Source organism: Stenella coeruleoalba (genome assembly GCF_951394435.1).
Source record: "Stenella coeruleoalba genome assembly, chromosome: 7".
Taxonomy (NCBI): domain Eukaryota; kingdom Metazoa; phylum Chordata; class Mammalia; order Artiodactyla; family Delphinidae; genus Stenella; species Stenella coeruleoalba.
Window position 1 is genome coordinate 13,703,332 of NC_137153.1, and position 19,669 is coordinate 13,723,000.

Below are 19,669 nucleotides of genomic sequence, written 5' to 3' on the forward strand. Positions count from 1 at the left end.
GAGTTAGATCACTAGGATGCATATCTCTGTTCTGGATGTGGCCAATTCTGCAGCTTTGGACAAGTTAGCCTGTAGGCTGCCATGTTCCCACCTATATAACTGGGGAAATAGTAAAGTCTGTCATTGAGTTGTGGGCATTAAATGAAAAAGAGCACAGTAAGCATTCATAAATGCTAACTCTTATTATTAGAATTACCTAAAATATCGGCTAGATCAACTGTCCACCAGAGTTACATTCTTGTCTACAAAATGTCATCAACTGTGGATTTCAACACACCTAGCAATACAGGAAGCCCATTTCATCTTTATCCGAGCTGCCTATTACAAATTTCCTCCTTCCACTGAGTTGCAATCTGTCTCTTTATAGCTCTATCCTATTAATCCTAGTCCTAGCTCCTTGGGGTTCTACGAACATCACTACCAAATGTTAGGTTCTTCAGATATTCGAAAAGCACTTCTCTGAATTTTATCTTATCAAGACTACGAACCTCCATTCTTCCAATTGTTTCTTTCTAAGACACAGTTTGCATCCCTTCCCCATGTTGGTAATTCTCTTTACAAGGGAATATAAAGCATTTTCTCAGAAATTAGCATAAGACTTCAGGTAGATAGATCAAGACCTTTAATCCCTAAACTCTCCATATTTTGCTGGTGATGTGTTTTGTGCTACTCAGTCTTTTTTCTACCTTCTCCTGCTCTGGAAGAGTTGATTTTTGCAGGTCTGGGGACAGGTCCTTATATTTACCCTTTTTATGTTTAATCTTATATAATAGCTCCAGCCTCTCGGGATCTTTCCAGATGTCGGTACTGTAGTTTAGAATGTTCTCTGCCCCTCCCAGCTTTACATGATCTATGCATAGTTCTGACGACTTGATCTAAAGCCAAGTTGAAATTGATACCATGAATAGTCCTGAACTCTCAGGAGTTAGAGCAACTGAGTATTGTTTTCATAATCCATTTGCCATCCCCTTGGGATTCCATTCATCACTGTTTGTTCACCAGTCTTACTTAGGGTGCCATTCCTCTTAGTGAAAGAAGATGGAAGCAAATGTAAGTTAAGACATAAACATTTCTCTTTCTCTCTTCCAATATTTCACTTTAAACGAAGCTGTGTATCTGCATCAGTCAGGGTTCTCCAGAGAAACAGAACCAACGGGGTACCTATATGGAGGGAGATTTATTTAAGGGAATTGGCTCATGGGATTGAGGAAGCTTGGTAAATCCAAAAAATCTGCAAGGTAGACCAGCAGGCTGAAGATGCAGGGAAGAGTTGCCTTTCATGTTCAAAAGCAGGCAGTCTGCTGGCAGAGTTCCTTGTTGCTTGAGGCAGGTCAGTCTTTGTTCTTCAAGGGCCTTTAACTGATTGGATAAGTCCACCCACATCACGGAGAGAAACTGCTTTACTCAAAATCCACCAATTTAAATGTTAATCTCATCCATAAAACATCCTCATGGAAACAGCCAGAGTCATGTTTGACCAACTATCTGGACGCTCTGGTGCAGCCTTTGACACATAAAACTAACCATTAAAGTATCTAACTCTTTTTTTAAATCATTTTCTTGCAATGAAAATAGCTAAAAATCTAGCATATATGAAGCCTGCATTTATGTTTTGATAATTAGCCCGTTTACAGTGCAGCCTGTTGTATAAAACCAGGATTAATGGTTTGAGTGGGCAGTCATGGGAAAACATAACCAATTAATTTTTATCACTACCTATAAGTACAACATCTTAACAGATACCCTGAGTTTAACATCTCTTGAGTACACATCACTAACCAATTATTTTCTGTACCTAAGAAAAGATCGGGAGTGGGGAGAAATTAGAATGCAACTCTGATTCTTAAGGTGAGCTCTACTGAAAGTTTCAGTATCTAGATAAATTATGGATATACCTAAGTGGCTTCATTCATTCACCTATTTTAGAAATTCCTTTTTTAACTGACACAAATTCCAATGTTATTTCTTCTAATGACTTCACAAGATTGTCAAAACAAATATCTATATAAATAAGATGTCTAACCATTAAATGTCAGTTTATTACAATAGTTGTGTTAAAATTCTACGAGAATAAAAAATATGTCAACATGTTATCTATGGAAATTAGATTTACTGAACTAATATTTTGGTTCTATACTCCTATGAATCTAGCTTTTTTAAAATGTGGGTTTTTTTCCCCTTGGTTGGCCATTGATAATAAACAGAAATTATTGATTTAGAGACTTTAAGAGATTTTAAGATTTTGTATGAATCTTACTAATAATTTGGGTCTTTTGGTATGAAAGGTACCGTTCGCTTTTATTATACTTTTAATTTCCCCTCTTTAGGTCTGGATGTGTGGAGGAGAAATGTTTGACGTTCCATGTTCTAGAGTTGGTCATATCTACAGGAAGTACGTCCCTTATAAAGTTCCATCCGGGACCAGTCTGGCAAGAGTGAGTAACCAGGGATCAGAATAAGTGGGGTTTGCTATGGTTTTCCGTGTGCGAAATGTGAAGCCTCACACGTGGTTTAATCCAAGGCACCGTCTGATCAACGTACAAATCCACAGCTTGGCCATTCCATTTGGCAGGCTTTCAATGTAGAGGTTCCTGTGTTTCTCAGAGTTTTATTTCCATTCCTTAAGGAAGTATTAGTTATGATGCTAAGTCTTGTTATTAATTGTATCGAAGCACTTGCACATACATTATATTTATATATTACTATATTTGCATATTATATTTAGTCTTCATCTATACTTTCGGAGCTTAATATTCTTATCTTTATTTTGTAGATGAGAAAACTGAGGCTTAGCAAGGTGGCTCTTTCACGTACACGAGTGACAAATAGCAAAGTTGGGGTTTAATCCCAGGTCTTCAGAATGGACCCCTCACAGGGAGTGTAACAGGATAAGTCAGATGGAGAACAGGGTAAACGGGATGCGGAGAGGTGTCTCCCGAACTCCGTCTTCCTCTCATTCTTAATCAGGGCCAGCTCTGCCTAAAATTCTACCCCATCCTCAAAATTCCAAAACTGGTCAAGTCCAAGATTTTTTTTTTTAAGATATTGTTTTGAGTAAAACCTTTATCTTAGACCAGACGCAAGGATGCTTTTCTCTTCTGCCTTTTACAATGTTTGGGAGAACGTGGTCATGATACCTTCTGGAAACAATCCTGACAATTCCCGTTTTCTGTGTCCCTTTTTTCGTCACTCCATCAATTTCAGGCACCACAATCTGTACCTGCTACTGCTAAGACCCCAGGTCTAGAGAAAGGGTGTTTCACCAACACCCTCTGCACCATGTTCCCCTAAGAATCTAATCCCAAATGATTCATGTTTGTTCTTTTACTAATAAGGCTGCAATATATAATCAAGTCTTTTATATAAAGTTCAGTAAGCTCACACAACAAGCTTTTAAAAAAATATAAACTAATTCATCAGGATTCATGAGAGTATCAATCCCACACAGGCAGAGTTTCTCTCGGAATTATTTGCTACTATTCTCCCGGCACCTAGAACAAGGGTCGGTGTCACTCACCAAGCTGTGTTGAAAGAATTAATGAGTCAGGAAAAACTAAGACAAGAAAATGCCGCAGGTCTAAGGTCTTACTAAAACGTAAACATTTTAATGAAGTATAATAAAATTCTCATTTATAGTGAGTCCTTTTTGGGGAAGGAGGATTCTGCCTTATTCCCTTTCTGAGATTATTTGTCAATGACGTCCGTGTTCTTTGTTTTCCTGGGCGCACCATAATCTCTCTTACAGCAGTTTGAGTTAATAGTAATGAAGTTACATTACATACACCTTGAAGGGAGGTAGTCATATTATTCCTCCATCCGCAAAAGATTAATCAGACGTTAATAACATACTCCATTAAGTTGTTAGAGAAACATATTATTTGAAGAAAAGAAACCAATCACAAAGTGATTAAAGAGCTGCATTGGGGGTTAGGAAATATGATTTAATTTAGGCATAAGACTTAATACATATGAATCTGAAAACTCATGAACTCCCAAAAAGGGAAATGACTAAACAGTTTTGAGCATATACCATAAATCAGCTGTGTGGCTATCATCAGTAGCAGCAGTTTAAAACATCCCCAAGATAATGATGTTCTGTCGTCTGTCCATTTCACTCACTCATACGCTCCACGCTTGTGTCCCAAACTGAATCTTTTATGTGCAAGATGGGTGGTGTGTGTGCTTGGTTTGCAGCCAAAAGTAGAGTCTAGAAGCTGGGGGGGGGGGGGTGGTGGGAGGGAGTTGTGCGGATCTTCAAAAAATAACTCTGTTCATATACTTCGAAGAAAGAAATTAAGTCCTTCTTCAAAGACTGTCAACTATAGGGAAACGGGCTGGCACATAAAATTTCCAGCAAAGAGGGAGGATTTATTCAAATGAAAAAACATCCATAATTCTGAATTTTAATCTTTTCCACTTAAATTTTACTTGAAGCTCCTTTTTATTTTTTCTCTAAACTGCTAGAGCAATCAGAAAGTCATAAATATTGAGGCTCAGCTGTCACTCTAAGAAACATTTTATGATTTTTTTAAATAAAAAAGCGTATTAAAATGAAAAACAATTCTGATATTTTGTGGGAGAATCTCAACTACCTGCTACACCCTGCAGGTAGTTGAGAATCTCAACTACCTGCTACACCCTGAATCATCACAAATGAGGAGACTTTACAGATGCTCAAATGCAGGGCCAGGTCCACACAATAGGGAGTTCATCCTTCCAGCCTTGCAGGAAACGGAGAGAAAGATGGAGGAAACTCCACAGGCTAATTTTCTTATCACAAAGCTCACTTATTTCTTCAGAAATGTGCACCCTTCTTTTATGTGCCTATGTAAATAGAGGGCTCCAGCTGACTTTCACAACACACACGCATCACACACACACACACACACACACACACACGTGTGAATAGCCTACAGTCCTCTAAATAGCAAACCAGCATGTATCATAGAAAGAAATGCAAATAATTAGCTAGTCAGTGCCTTCTATTTACCTAGACAGTCTGGCTGGAAGAGACAAGATGTCTACACACGAAACCATTAGAGGACAACACAAGACAGCAAATACGGATAGTTGTTCAAACGTGTTGTAAAGATGTGTGTGGTGGCGGGAAGAGGAGGGGTGGGGTACACTAGCGGCGGCACTGAACTCGGACCTTCAAGGATACTTCAGTTAGATGAACATGGTTCGCAGAATCGTGGTTCCCAAACTCAGGACCGGTGGACCAGTTCCTGGCCCACTTTTCACCCAGCCTCAGTGAACTGAGAAAACTGAGAATCACGAAGCTAAATCTATTCCATTTAATAACATGTTTTTATGCATCAATCTTAGGCTTTTTTTTCTCCTCTTATGACAGTATAAGAGATGGTAGATTTTTATTAATGCCCTTATTTGGCAAGAATAAGAATTAGCCTCCCTATGTCAATTCCCACCAAATGCAAAATTCTGGGACATTGTGCCCTACAATTCAGCTTCATCAGGGAATCAGAGTGTCCACGTGTCATGAGTAAAACCAAATGTTTCACCATGTTACCTCGGGGTCCAATGTCAGTACACCGGGCACAGCTGTGATACCTTCTCTCCAGGAGAAAATGGCCAGTCCCTGAGGGAAGGGCTGCCCACCCCTAGTGCTGCAGGGGGACCAGAAAGTCCCCAGGGCCGAGGGGACAGACATCCCCTCCTTGGGATGGCACTGACTGTCCTTTACACAGAGGCGTGAACAGCCAAGTGGCTGAGTGGCAGAGGGGGGAGACCCTCGGTGGAGACCCTCCGAGGAGACCCTTCACTGCGACAGCCTGTGTCATGAGCCACGTGCCCTGCAGAAGCCACTTCGGGCATCTCAGACTTCCCTGTGAATGCCAGTGTGTTTGAGGCAATCATGCCGTTGGACCTGAGATCGGTGACATAACAGAGGCACAGAATAGCCACCCCACGGCTAAACACACCAGCTGATGCAGCACGATGTGGTCCCCTCGGAACACGTGGCCGGGGCGTGTCCCCAGGAGGGCCCCTTGCAGAGCAGGGCAGCCCTGCGGACTGTGGATGGGGTCCTGGAGGCTTACTCGGCTGCACAGGAGACAAAGCAGGACCCGACCCTCACCCTGAGTCTGTAAGAGATGCCCAAACTGGGGGATTGTATCCTTCTGTGTTTTGCCATTGACGTAAGATCGATAACTGTTCTTTTTTAAATTTCATCTTGCATGTCATGGCAACCACTGTCCAAATTTCAGGATAAGAGCTATAAAGCCAAAATCAAATCCCCATAATAATGGATTGTTAAAGGGGATGGAGATGAAACGTCCCACGAGCAGAGCTGGGACTGTGTCTGTCCAATGCTCGCAACAAACTGGAGTGGCCGGGAGTCCTGGGGGAGCCCCAGCAGGAGAAGAGGGCCAGGTAGGAATGAGCAAACACAGAGAGTGACAAAGGATTGCGTTTGGGCTGCCGCAGTTAAACTGGGACGGTGCAGTGGAGACAGAATGCAGGCCAAGGTGTATACCTTTCCCTTACCGACTGCAGGGAGGCACTCGGGGGTTTTGAACAGGAAGTGTCAGGGTAAAATGGAAAGATCAGCCAACAGGTAAATATTAAAGGAGAGAAAGACTAAAGAAAGTAACATTCTGAATGCAAGAAGCATCTGTAAAGAAAACTTCCTGGGAGATTTTCATTGATTTGCCACCCTGTGCAAGAATAGAGAGGTCAGACGTGACTGCAAAGTTTTCGTCGCCACATCTGAGACACAAAGGTACAGATACAGGGACGAGAGGAAGGGACGGATGCTGAGGTTGGATTTAGATAAGCTGGGTCCTAAGCGACCGTTGCACACAGGCTCGAGGAGAGCCAGACCTGGACGTGCGTGGACTACCCATCCAGGATTCTGAGAGCCCACAAAAACCAGATTTTGCCAGATTTTCTTCAAAAGGACTAGTTTGATGTCAGAAAATGAAATCGCCAAGAAGGCAATCAAGGATGGTGATGAATGGGAAGTCGACTCTCCCACAAAGTGACCTTTCCCCCGTCATGACTGTAAACCAGTTGCTTCTCATGAAGCTGCCCAGCAAATAGAGCCGGAGCACCACTACCTTGGCCGCCAACAGCAGCCCGCACTTCGTCCGACTTCTCTGAAAGCTGCAGGATTCAGATGCTTCGTTTGAAACTGTCCTTGAGTTTGGGGTCACGGTGGCCTATCATGGGCTTTCCCCCAAAGGGCAGAAAATAATGAACTCTTCCCAAAAGACAGCTTTCATAAATGGCTAGGACTTCTGTGCAGATGCAATTCCTCTCAAAACAATAACTATTTCAAATTCTTCCTTACAGTGTAACCAAAAGGGCAATGAGTCTGTCCAGTACTCGTGGCAAGAACTAAAGATGATTCACCTACTGCTCTCATGTGTTTCTCTCCCCTCCTGGCCATATTTTAAAATATAATATCTCCTATTTAGATGGCACTTTTAAATTTTATTTTTATGGAGGTAAAATTGATTTATAACATTATGTAAGTTTCGTGTGTACAGCACTATATTTCTACTTTTGTATTCACTACAGTGCTCACCACCAAAACTTTAGTTTCCGTCAACCACCATGCAGTTGGTCCCCTTCACTCAGTTTGCCCCCATTTCCCCTCTGTAACCACTACTCTGAGTCTACGTGTTTGTTTTTCTTCGGTTTGGCTTGTTCATTTATTTTGTTTTTTGTATGTCTGTTTGTTTTGTACATTCCACATATGAGTAAAATCACACAGTGTTTGTCTATCTTTGTCTGTCTTGTTTCACTTAGCATAGTAACTTTAAGGTCCATCCATGTCACAAAGGGCAAATGTCATCTTTTTATGGCTAAGTAATATTCCATTGTGTATATATACCACATCGTTTTTATCCATTCGTCTGTTGATAGGCACTTACCTTGTTCCATATCTTGGCTATTGTAAATAATGCTGCAATGAACATAAGGGTGCATATATTTTTTTCAAATTCGTGTTTTCATATTCTTCGGAAAAATACCCAGAAGAGGGGTAAGCTGGATCCTACTGTCGTTTTATTTTTAATTTTTTGAGGAATCACCATATTGAACTTTTTATTTAAAAATTCAAGCATCTTGGGCTTCCCTGGTGTCGCAGTGGTTGAGAGTCCGCCTGCCAATGCAGGGGATGCAGGTTCATGCCCCGGGTCTGGGAGGATCCCACGTGCCGCGGAGCGGCTGGGCCCGTGAGCCATGGCCGCTGAGCCTGCGCGTCTGGAGCCTGTGCTCCGCAACGGGAGAGGCCACAACAGTGAGAGGCCCGCGTACCGCAAAAAAAAAAAAAAAAAAAATTCAAGCATCTTTCATAAATAGTATTTCCTCATTTTTCCTGATAGCTTCCCTAAAAATCAATCATAACTTTATTATGTGACAATAATGGTTCAATAAATCATTGAGATTTGATGAGTCCATTGCGGGTTATGAAGATAAATGTCATCTCTTGCCACAAAGAAGGCTCAGGCTGCAGAAATTCTTCAATAAATATTTATCAAGTGCCCACCATGTGCCAGGCGGAAATGCATAGAGCTTGCCCCATATCCTAAGCCAGGAGCATTGGACCTTTTAATTAAATCAAGCCTCCCCTTTGTAACAGAATGTCACCTCACCCAAGGACAGTCCCCACTAGAGAGAAGTTTCTGCCTGTACAGCACTCATACTAACCTTCAATGATGTCCCTTTTTCTACCGCTTGTTTTGCATGTGAGGAAAATGAGGAAAACTATTCCATCTGCCAAGGACCTAGGGAGAGGAGATGGGAAAACGTGAAACACTAATGTGTTCCCCACGGCTTGACCCTCACTTGCTCCCTTAATTCCTACCCCAGGGGTCTGAGAATTTTAAGCATCCATGTTTTTTAGCTCTTCATTTAACAAAAAACAACAGAATCACACTTTGTCTCTAAAATGCTTAAATAATATGGAGGTAAAGCATAGAATTTTCATACCAAACATAGACACCGAAACAGAAAGTGAAGTAGCAAATCACTGACGGGTACAGTCTCTTACCATTTGAAAGTTTCGTGAACACAATATGCGAGGTAAAGACAACATTACTTTAAAATTCAGCGATTTCCCACCAAACTTCTCAAAACTAACTTTTCGTTTGGTCTTCTTCTTATTTCCTCTACGTACTTTCCCCCCAAACTCCCACAAGTTTGCCATAATCTCCGTAACCAAAAATGCAACTCTTGCAAGAGGGAGCAGAACTGGCTGCTCTATGACTCTGCCTTTTGGGGCCTCAACTGGACGATGAAATCGCAGGAGCACCTGGCTCAGAGGGACTCATTCAGGGGAATGAGCTTCTTACCCTGAGATGTGTAAATGCAGAGTGACGCTGCTGGAGGCCTCTGCTGTGTCATTTCCATTCTAATCACCCTTGTTTCCAGTTGTTTATTAGTTCATGGCAAGAATTCCATCTCCAACTACAATTCCAGCCCAAGCACATTTCCTTTCTAATGTCGTGTGAGGTGGAGAAAACAGTTCCGCTTGCTACTCTATAAACTGAGAAATGGTCAAAAACCAATGGGCGGCTTTGTGGTGTCCGGATGCTCTTGGTGTTCTAATTTGGAAAATGCTTTATAAAAATAAAATTTCACAGATTGCCTAAACTTTGAACAGATGTAGTTTTCAACTTAAGAACCCTGCGTGAGCTGTTAAAAACATAAAGGTTTTTTTTTTTTGCCTTTTTTGAAAGTACGGAAACTAAAACAGGGTCTTCTAATAACAGATAGAACAATGCTTCAGCACCATTTAGTTCCATCACAATTTGTTGGACTGCTTGCTGTGGGTGTTCTTGTGGAGGAACAAAACACTAGATACTCTCCTTAGCTGATGGTCAGAAGATGCTGGTTGTGACCTATATACATGATATGCGATGTGTATAGCAAATGGATCAATAATCATCATCCACAAACGAGATCACACTGTCCTTTGCACTCAGGTTGTGACAGCAGGAGACACCATGGGCTTGACTGCCAGGTGAACGCCCTTCCCATCATTCCCAGGTGTCTCTAGACGCCCCCAAAGTCTTCCTCTGTGTGCTCACATACTTGTTTGTCAGAGGAAGTCCCCACTCTGCAGCACGTAAGATCTGCCCTTTGCTTTGTGCTCCCGCTTGCCTCTGCCCCCCCACCCCACGTAAAGTCATGGGAGAAGCCACACCACCACCATCATTCCCAGTAACAGCATCAACTTCTAGCTTGTGGTGTTGCCTCTGGAGGAACCAGTGCTTCCGTCCTCAACGTGCCAGAACTTGTTTGGGTCCTGGATAGACTCAGACAGGCTGGCCATCATCTAGCTGTGGGCCATACGTCCTCACTGGAACACAGAGACCTCTGTTTCTATCGGCACCCCTTCAACAATTCCCACAACAACTGGTTATCTCCACTTTCTCATAATTTTTTTTTAGCTCATGAAAAATAATTCCATCATGTTCTGACCCTCAATCTCAGTCCAATACGGTCTTAAGGGATGAGAAAAATAAGACAAAACGAAACAGAAAGCATGTTTTTTTTGCCCTGTCATCCTATTTTTGCTTCTGAAGCTAGGTCATAAAAGGCACTGCAGCTTCCACCTTGATCTCTTGGATGGATGGCTTTGGGGGAGGCCTGCCACCATGTCATGACATGGAAACTCACACAGCCCTGTAAAGAGGCCCACATGGAGGAAACTGAGTCCTCCTACCAATAGCAAGCACCGCTTTGCCAGACACGTGAGGGAGCCACTTTGGAAGATCTTCCAGCCCCCTTGGAGGCTTAAGATGACTGGTTCGTCAGCCAAAATCCAACTGAAACTCATGAGAAATACAGGCCACGTTGCCTAGTCAAACCACTCCCAAGTTCCTGACCCACAGAAACTATGAAAGATAGAAAGAGAGCACCTCTGTTTACAACATGGTTTACTGAATATTTTAAGTCCACTGTTGAGACCTGCTGCTCAAGAAAAAGATGCTTTTTAAAATATTATTGCTCATTGACAATGCACCTGGTCATCCAAGAGCTCTGATGGAGACGAACAATGAGATTAATGTTGTTTTCATGCCTGCTAATACAACGTTCATTCTGTGGCCCACAGATCAAGGAGTAATTTCTACTTTCAAGTCTTATTATTTAAGAAAAACATTTCCTAAGGCTATAGCTGCCATAGATGGTGATTCCTCTGATAGATCTGGGCAAAGTAAATAAAAACTTTCTGGAAAGAATTCACCATTCTAGATGCCATTAAGAACATTCACGATTCATGGGAAGAGGTCAAAATATCAGCGTTAAAAAGGAGTTTGAAAGAAGTTGATTCCAACCTTCAAGGATGACTTTGAGGGGTTCAAGACTTCAGTGGAGGAAGTAGGGGGAGATGTGGTAGAAAGAGAAAGACAACTAGAATTAGAAGTGGAGCCTGAAGATGTGATTGAATTGCTGCAGTTTCATGATAAAAACTTGAATGGGTGAGGAGTTGCTTCTTGGGGATGAGCAAAGAAAGTAGTGTCTTAAGATGGAATCTATTCCTGGTGAAGATGCTGTGAAGATTGTTGAAATGACAACAAAGGATTTATAAAATGACATAAACTCAGCTGATAAAGCAGCAGCAGGGTTTGAGAAGGTTGACTCCAGTTTTGAAGGAAGTTCTACTGTGGGTAAAATGCTATCCAACAGCATGTCATGCTTCAGAGAAATCATTTGTGAAAGGAAGAGTCAATGGATGTGGCAGACTCCACTGTTGTTTATTTTAAGAAACTGTCACAGCTACCCCAGCCTTCAGCAACCCCTGCCCTGACCAGTCAGCAGCCATCAACATCGAGGCAAGACCCTCCACCAGCCAAAAGGTTATGACTTGTTGAAGGCTCAGATGATGGTTAGCATGTGTTAGCAAAAAAGTAGTTTTAATTAAGGTATGTACATTTTTTATACATAATGCTATTGCACACTTAATAGACTACAGTATAGTATAAATGATAACTTTATAGTATAGTATATAGTATAGTATAGTATATACTATAGTGTAAATAATAACTTTACACTATAGTATAGTGTAAACATTACTTTTATACGAACTGAGAAATCAAAAAATTCATGTGACTCATTTTATTGTGACAGTTGCTTCATTGTGGTGGTCTGGACCAAACCTGCAATATTTCAGAGTTATGTTTGTTAAATTCGTCCAATCCAAGAGGATGGAATATCTGTCCATTTATTTGTGTCTTCTTCAGTTTCTTCCATTAATATCTTACAGTTTTCGATATACAGGTCTTGGTTAAATGTATTCCTAGGTATTTTATTCTTTTGATATAATTGTAAACGAGATTCTTTTTACATTTCTCTGATAGGTCATTATTAGTGTACAGAAATGCAACAGACTTTTGTGTATTGATTTTGTATCCTGCAACTTTACTGAATTTATGTATTAGTTCTAACAGTTTTTTAATTGGGTCTTCAGGATTTTATATAGGTAGTATCATGTCATCTGCAAATAGTGACAGTTTTACTTCTTCCTTTCCAATCTGGATTCCTTTTATTTCTTTTCCTTATCTAATTGCTGTGGCTAGGACTTCCAATACTATGTCGAATAAAAGTGATGAGAGTGGGAATCCTTGTCTTGCTCCTGATCTTAAAAGAAATCCTTTCAGCTTTTCACTGTTGAGTATGATATTGGCTGTGGGCTTGTCATATGTAGCCTTTATCATGTTGAGGAACCTTCCCTTTATACCCACTTTGCTGAGAGCTTTTATTATAAATGTATGTTAAATTTATCAAATGCTTTTTCTGCATCTATTGAGATGATCATATGATTTTTTTTACCCTTTATTTTGTTATGTGGTGTATCACACTGACTGATTTGTAAACGTTGAACCATCCCTGCATTCCTGGAATAAATCCCATTTAATCATGGTACATGGTCCTTTTAATGTATTCCTGATTTTGGTTTGCTAATATTTTGTTGAGGAATTTTGCATCTATGCTCATCAGGGACATCAGCCTGTAATTCTTCTTTTCCTGTGGCATCCTTGTCTGGTTTTGGTATTGGGGTAATGCTGGCCTCGTAAAATGAGTTTGGAAGAATTCTCTTCTATTTTTGGGGCGAGTCTGAGAAAAATTAGTACCAATTCTTTTTTGAATAATTGGTGGAATTCACCAGTGAAGCCACTGGTCCTGGACTTTTGCTTGTTGGAATGTTTTTGATTACCTGTTCCATCTCCTTACTAGTAATCAGTCTGTTCAGATTTTCTATTTCATCACGGTTCAGTCTTGGTAGATGATACATTTCTAGAAATTTATCAGTTTATTCTAGGTTGCCCAATTTGCTGGCATACAATTTTTCATAGTAGTCTCTTATGATCATTTGTATTTCTGTGTTGCCCATCAACACGTAAATGGATACACAAATTGTGGTCTATCTATAGGTAGTCTATAAAATATAATAAAAAGTAGTACATGCAACTACGTGGGTGAGCCTCAAAATAATTACACTTGGTGAAAGAAGCCAGACAAAAAGCACGTATTTTATGAGTATATTTAGAATCCTAGAAAATGCAAACTCAATTATAGTGATGAAAAGTAGATCAGTGTATAACACCAAGAGTGACCCTTAATGTAAACTGTGGACTTTGTGTGATTATGGTGTGTTCCTGTAATACATGCGCCACTCTGTGGGTATATGGATAGTGGGAGAAGCTATGCGTCTCTAGGGGCAGGGCGCACATGGGAAATCTCTGCCCCTGCCCCTCAACTTTGCTGTGAACCAAAAACTGCTCTAAAGACATAAAGTCTTAATAAAAATTTTTTTGAATAGATCAGTGATTGCCTGGGGATGGTAGAAGTGCCTAAGAAAGGAGATGGGAAGAGAGATTTCAAAGAGGCATATGGAAATGATTGGAGGTGATGGATATGTTCATTATCTTGATTGCAATGACGGTTTCAGTAATACATACACATGTCAAAGTATACCAAATTGTACACTTTAAACACGAGTAGTTTATTGCCTATCAATTATTCCTCAATAAAACCATTTTAAATTAGGTTTACGTGCATTTTTAATAAGATATGTAGTTAAATAATTCGGGGAGTTATTTTTTGTTTGTTCTCTATCTAAAGCCTACATCAAATGCTATCAGAAACACTACCATAAATATCCAAAATATTCGGCCCAAAAATATAATAGAGATATAATTAAATTATATTAAACCAGCCAAGAGCATGTAACCACTTGCAGACAGCCTGCACAGCCTTGGGGAAGAAGAGAGAGGAAATTGCCTGTCAGAGAAGCCTCTTTTTAGGACTAGATTAGCCATCCTCTCCTCATGCTGAACGCATCCCACTGACTTCAAAGAAGTCTCTAGATCAGAGAAAAATAGCGCTGGGCTAAATAATTGTGTTGAGTTGAGGCTCTCTGAAAAAGATCGTCTTTTGAGCTGTAGCCATGATGACATTTATCACATCATCAGTGATAAGAGGGCTTTGGGGCGGGACTCAGGAGCTACTGAAGTGCTCTTAAGCTACAAAGAGGAGGAAAGAAACGCATTTCAATCAAAGCACAAGTTTCAGAGTCATGGGAGAGTGGTGCGATTCCTTGCTGGAGAAGTGACTGTGACAAATACGCACCTTGCTGGTGAGACTGGCTTTGCTGGTTATCAGCAATTTCTGGAAAAACCACCGGAAAAAATGATAGCTGAAGAAAGAGAAATCTATTACTCAAGCCACCATAATACAATAGCTTAACATTGACTCAAGCGCAGCGTGTGCACTGGGGTCACACCAGTGGGCACGTATGATTGCACCCGCCACAAAGAAGCAGAAACACGCAACTGAGGTGAGGTGGCCCAGGTAATTCACATGCACAGGGTAGCCTGCCGGCCGGAGAAACAATCAGCCCCCAGATAATATGCTCAGAAACAGAATAGGGATTGAATTTTCAGGATACTGAAGCCATAGGGTCTAAAGTGTTGCTGGGGGAAAAAAAAAATTAGTGGATAGACTTGTGTCATTTGGTGAAGCAGCAGGCTTAATAGAAATAGCTACTTTCTTCATGCTTTATGATGAAGATGATCAGTCAAAGCTGAAATCTGTTCCTATGACTGAGGTAGCAAAGTGATTAAGTGTTCCTGGTAAACTATCAATTCAAACACCCGATGAGTATTAGAATTAAGGAAAGATGTAGCGCTGGAGAATGCACTGAAGACGACTTGAATTCTAAAGGTCTCTACTACAGGGCTGAATGTGTTAAGTGAGTTAATAATTATTTGGGCAACACAGAGAAGGGAGACGTTAATACCACTTTGGGTTGAATACGGGGGCTTGCTGTTACACAAGGAACCACAGGGGGTGACGTAAAAACAGGGGAGGCTCTCAATGTCGTGTGCCCAGAGGTGCTCAGCATAACAATTTTTATTTCATTTGTCATTCAAGAAGTACAAAGGTCTGCAGCTTTTGAAAACAGAGAAATCCTTCATTTGCTTCGTACACCAGAAAATAAATGTATTCCTCAGCCACAGGAGCTACCTTCCTCTGTTACAGGAGTCCCATGCTGGGTGCAGCCCTAGCGGGTGAAAACCTCTTGGACCCACCTTGAATGGGATTGAACCCTCTCCCCAACTCCCCTTTGTCCACACTACACTAGGAGCCGGGACGGAGCTCAGCCCAGGGCTGCAGAGACAGAGGTCTTCACCTACTTATTTTCTGACTGAGTTTAACCAACAGTGGGCCATAAATTGTCAGTTCCAGCCACGTGGCACACTCACCTCTAGCTACCCGTGAGCACTGCTGTTGTCGTGAGCCCGTGGCTGCCCCCACTCTGCTTGCTTCACAGAGAGAGGGCCAGCAGGACACCCCACCCCCATTAGAAACAGAAAAGCAGTGGGACGGGGAAGTATATTTAGGTCAACTGTGCGTCATAGCAGGCGTCTCTGCAGAGAGCTTGAAGCTTCTCTGGAATGATTTCCACCGAAGCAAAGCATTCACTCTGTATTGGCAACAGCATCAAAAGATGCCAGACTCTGCATGTACAGCCACTTAATCAATTCAAAAACATGCATGGAGCGTATATTATATGCCTATTGTGGACGTCGGGAGTAGGGTTGCCAGATTCAGCAAATAAAATTACAGGGCGCCCAGTTAAATTTGAATTCCGGATAAATTCTTTAGTATAAGTAGGTTCCCTGCGTAACAAGATAAAATGAGACAAAATTTTTAAGAGTTTATCTAAGCAAAAATCAATTCAAATTAGTCAGCGCCGGACAGGAAGTGGTTAGAAATGCTCCACCCACAGGAGCTGGGGAAAGACTTACACAGATCAGAGAAACAGCAGAAGCAAAGGAAGGAAATCATTGATGGGCTGTAGCTGAAAGCTGGTTGGTTGGTTGTGATGGGCTGGCCTTAGGGTTTTTGTTTTTAATTTATTTATTTTTGGCTGCATTGGGTCTTCGTTGCTGCACGCGGGCGGGCTTCCTCTAGTTGCGGCGAGCAGGGGCTACTCTTCATTGCGGTGCTCAGGCTTCTCATTGCAGTGACTTATCTTGTTGCGGAGCACAGGCTCTAGGTGTGTGGGCTTCAGTAGTTGTGGCACACGGGCTCTAGAGCGCAGGCTCAGCAGTTGTGGCACGTGGGCTCAGTAGCTGTGTCTCGCAGGCTCTAGAGCGCAGGCTCAGTAGTTGTGGCTCACAGGCCTAGTTGCTCCACAGCATGTGGGATCTTCCCGGACCAGGGCTCGAACCTGTGTCCCCTGCATTGGCAGGCAGATTCTTAACCACTGCGCAACCAGGGAAGGCCCTGGCCTTAGGTTTTGATCTTGTAACTTGGAGGCGTTTACAAGCTACATTTCGGTTTGCTTACACAGGCCACCAAGGCATTAGAGCCACCTCAGTCCGGTGGTCTCCTTGTTTCATGAACAAGGAGTGGCAATGACCAGAGCAGATCTCCCGAGCAGAGTTCCATGGAGGAGAATAAAGCTGGAGAGGACACTTAGGGACCTACTGTGGAATGTCTTCAATAGCGGGCCACCAACCAGTATGCGACCAAACGTTGGGTGGGTGTAATTCAAGAACCAGCTGTTTAATTTCTTTTAGGGGAATGACCTTTGTTTAGCAAAACACCTGGAAAGGACTTGTTGGTTACGGAAAGGTAAGCCTCAGCGTCTGGCCAGGAGAAGCAGAGACAGATAGTGAGAAAGCTGACTTACTCGGCGTGAAAAGGAAGAAGGAATGACATATTCTGGTACAGACCTGCAAGAGAGACATAAGAGGGAAATTTTGAGGACACATGTCAGGAGGCCAAAGGACAGGGAGGACATTTTGTCCGGGAAGAAATTCTCTATAGGAGCTAAAGAATATGAAAGAAGTCAGAGCTTCCACCTTCCTGTTGTCAGCTTCGTCTCTGCCACTGCCCTCATACCTTCCGAGTCTAGGCCTCACTCATCTACCCGAGACGTGTTTGAGAGGTGAGGAACAGTGGGTGTGTGACCCACTCAGCTCGGCATGACCGAGGTAGCGAGCAAGCCTGGGCGGAATGCCAGCAGGAAAGAAGGAAGGATCCCCAAACAGGACATCAAACTGAAGGATGGGGCTTCCCTGGTGGCACAGTGGTTGAGAGTCCACCTGCCGATGCAGGGGACACAGGTTCGTGCCCCGGTCCGGGAAGATCCCACATGGCGCGGAGCGGCTGTGCCCGTGAGCCATGGCCGCTGAGCCTGCGCGTCCGGAGCCTATGCTCCACAACGGGAGGGGCCACAACAGTGAGAGGTCCGCGTATCGCAAAAAAAAAAAAAAGTGAAGGATGAACATGTGAACCCACATCCCTGGAAAGCCACACAAATCTTAAGGAAGACAGGAATGTGTCATTTGGGGTTAATGCAATTTCATTTAAGTCTCAAAAACCAGGAATCTCAGCTAACACCTAGCTCCACATATATAAGGCAACTTTTATACCCAACTCCTGATAGTTTGGGAAAGAATGATTGCATGTATAGGTCTCCCAGTGTTCGTACTTCCTTCTTTCCTTCCTCTTCATAACTAATTTTTAACATCTTAGCACCATCACTAATGTTTATTCAATCTCAGGAGAGATGGGCCAACTCAGATTGATTTCCTTTTTCTCTTTGTTACCATCACGGGCAAGATGTGTCATTGGGGTGTCCGTTTCACGATTCTGTCCCCGTGCACCCAGCAATGAATGTTTAAGTGAGAAACACTGCTTTGCTCCTACCCCGTCACCTCCATGTATTTGAGTGTATAGATACATGTGTTCCCATATGAGATTGTTCTGTTTCCTGCAGTGGGTGGATTTATTCTACAATCTATGAAACACCAATGAAATGCTTCTTGCAACTGCTTATAACATTTCTCAGCTGAGGTTCCAATGGTTTCCCCAAAACTAAGTACTGATACATAATGACAGTGGCAGATTCACATAGTGTATTGTTATTTCTGGAACAATGCCTTCAGAATGATATGATTTGGCCAGTCACCTGCACTGCTCTAGACTGTCCCTTGACTATAATAATTGACATTTGAGAAAGTTTCCTCGTGGCGGGAAACTCCATTCAGAGAACAGAGCATCTGCAGTGGAGGATGTCTGATGAGTCATCAGAACATTAAAATGGTCAGGATTCACATGTATGTCAAAATGTTCACGTAACCCTCCTTGCTGGAGAGACATCGGCAATTAGTTTTTGCAATTATTGTGCTGGTTCTCTTTCCCCATCTCCTGAAAGCTACTGCAAAAGGGCTCCATGATTTGACATTCATTATCCCTGGAGTATGTCCATGACCTTCCTGCTTGCTTTGGAGTGTTTGGGAAATCCGCAAACCTAACCTTCGATCAAGTATTTCGATTTGAACAGGACGTGAAAAGGCAAAAGCTACCTGCCTGGTTCCCAGGTTAACTACCCTGCAGCTTCCCTGATGTTGCTGAGAATCTTCCAACTTGCCATCTCCTGCCTCTTCCACTTATTCATGTCATTTATTCTGGCAAACATTCATCCTGACCCTTGCAGCCATTTCCAACTGAACGCATCTGAACTGGTCAGTTCCTCTTCGAGTTTTCACAATAATTACTATTTCTATTTCAAAAACCCAAAGCAACAAATATCTACCCTTTAGCAACAGTGCTTTTTAAAATATTGCTTTTATTTCAGTGCCTTTATCAACAGATACATGCACACGCTAGGAATTTCTTCATATTCATTTTATAAATGGTCTTTTCTTAACTCCACAATTAGCATGCCCAGATGAGCACACACATGTGCTAGGGCCTTTTAATTTAAAACAAAACCCAAAACACTATCTATCCCTAACTTCACAGCATTTATAGTCTAAAAGTGCTTATTTACCCAAGTCAAATAGATTTCTTAGTGACAAATCTTTCTTGCAAGCTATCAAAAATTTTAAGGCATGTCTCCACTTAATAAATCACTTTCTCATTATTCCTGGGTAATTTACCTCTGCTCTTTGCCTCTGCTCTTTGCTATTTTCTTACCTTTATTCATTTGTGTTTATGAGAGAAGCACAAAGTAGGTGAAAATTAAATATTTTCACTTTACCTAATAATTGGAATATAGGAGAAAGGTTGAAACTACAGCCAAAAATCTAATTTGAATACAAATAAAGCTTTAATATTATCAACCAACTTTTTTTCCATTCTATCTTTGAGCCTTGTTGCTAACCATAAAAACTGT

General features: G+C 41.9%; 2 protein-coding genes across 5 annotated transcripts in view; one reads left to right on the top strand and one right to left on the bottom strand.

Annotated features, from left to right (window-relative positions):
- GALNTL6 (polypeptide N-acetylgalactosaminyltransferase like 6) overlaps window positions 1–19,669 on the top strand; it is a gene marked incomplete at its 3' end in the record, with an annotated part of 1,147,279 nt that overhangs the window by 1,063,120 nt on the left and 64,490 nt on the right. Inside the window, exon 8 of the mRNA XM_079925494.1 lies at window positions 2,328–2,435. Within this exon, the coding sequence (XP_079781620.1) occupies window positions 2,328–2,435 (108 nt within the window). The remainder of the gene's footprint in view (window positions 1–2,327; window positions 2,436–19,669) is intronic.
- Window positions 1–19,669, bottom strand: part of LOC307188427 (uncharacterized protein) — a 262,819-nt gene that overhangs the window by 210,272 nt on the left and 32,878 nt on the right. For 3 of the 4 annotated variants that reach the window (XR_013828932.1, XR_013828934.1, XM_079925495.1), the window contains exon 2: window positions 8,677–8,753. The exons of the other annotated variant lie outside the window; for it this stretch is intronic. The gene's annotated coding sequence lies outside the window, so the exon portion shown is untranslated. The remainder of the gene's footprint in view (window positions 1–8,676; window positions 8,754–19,669) is intronic. 4 annotated transcript variants of the gene reach the window in all.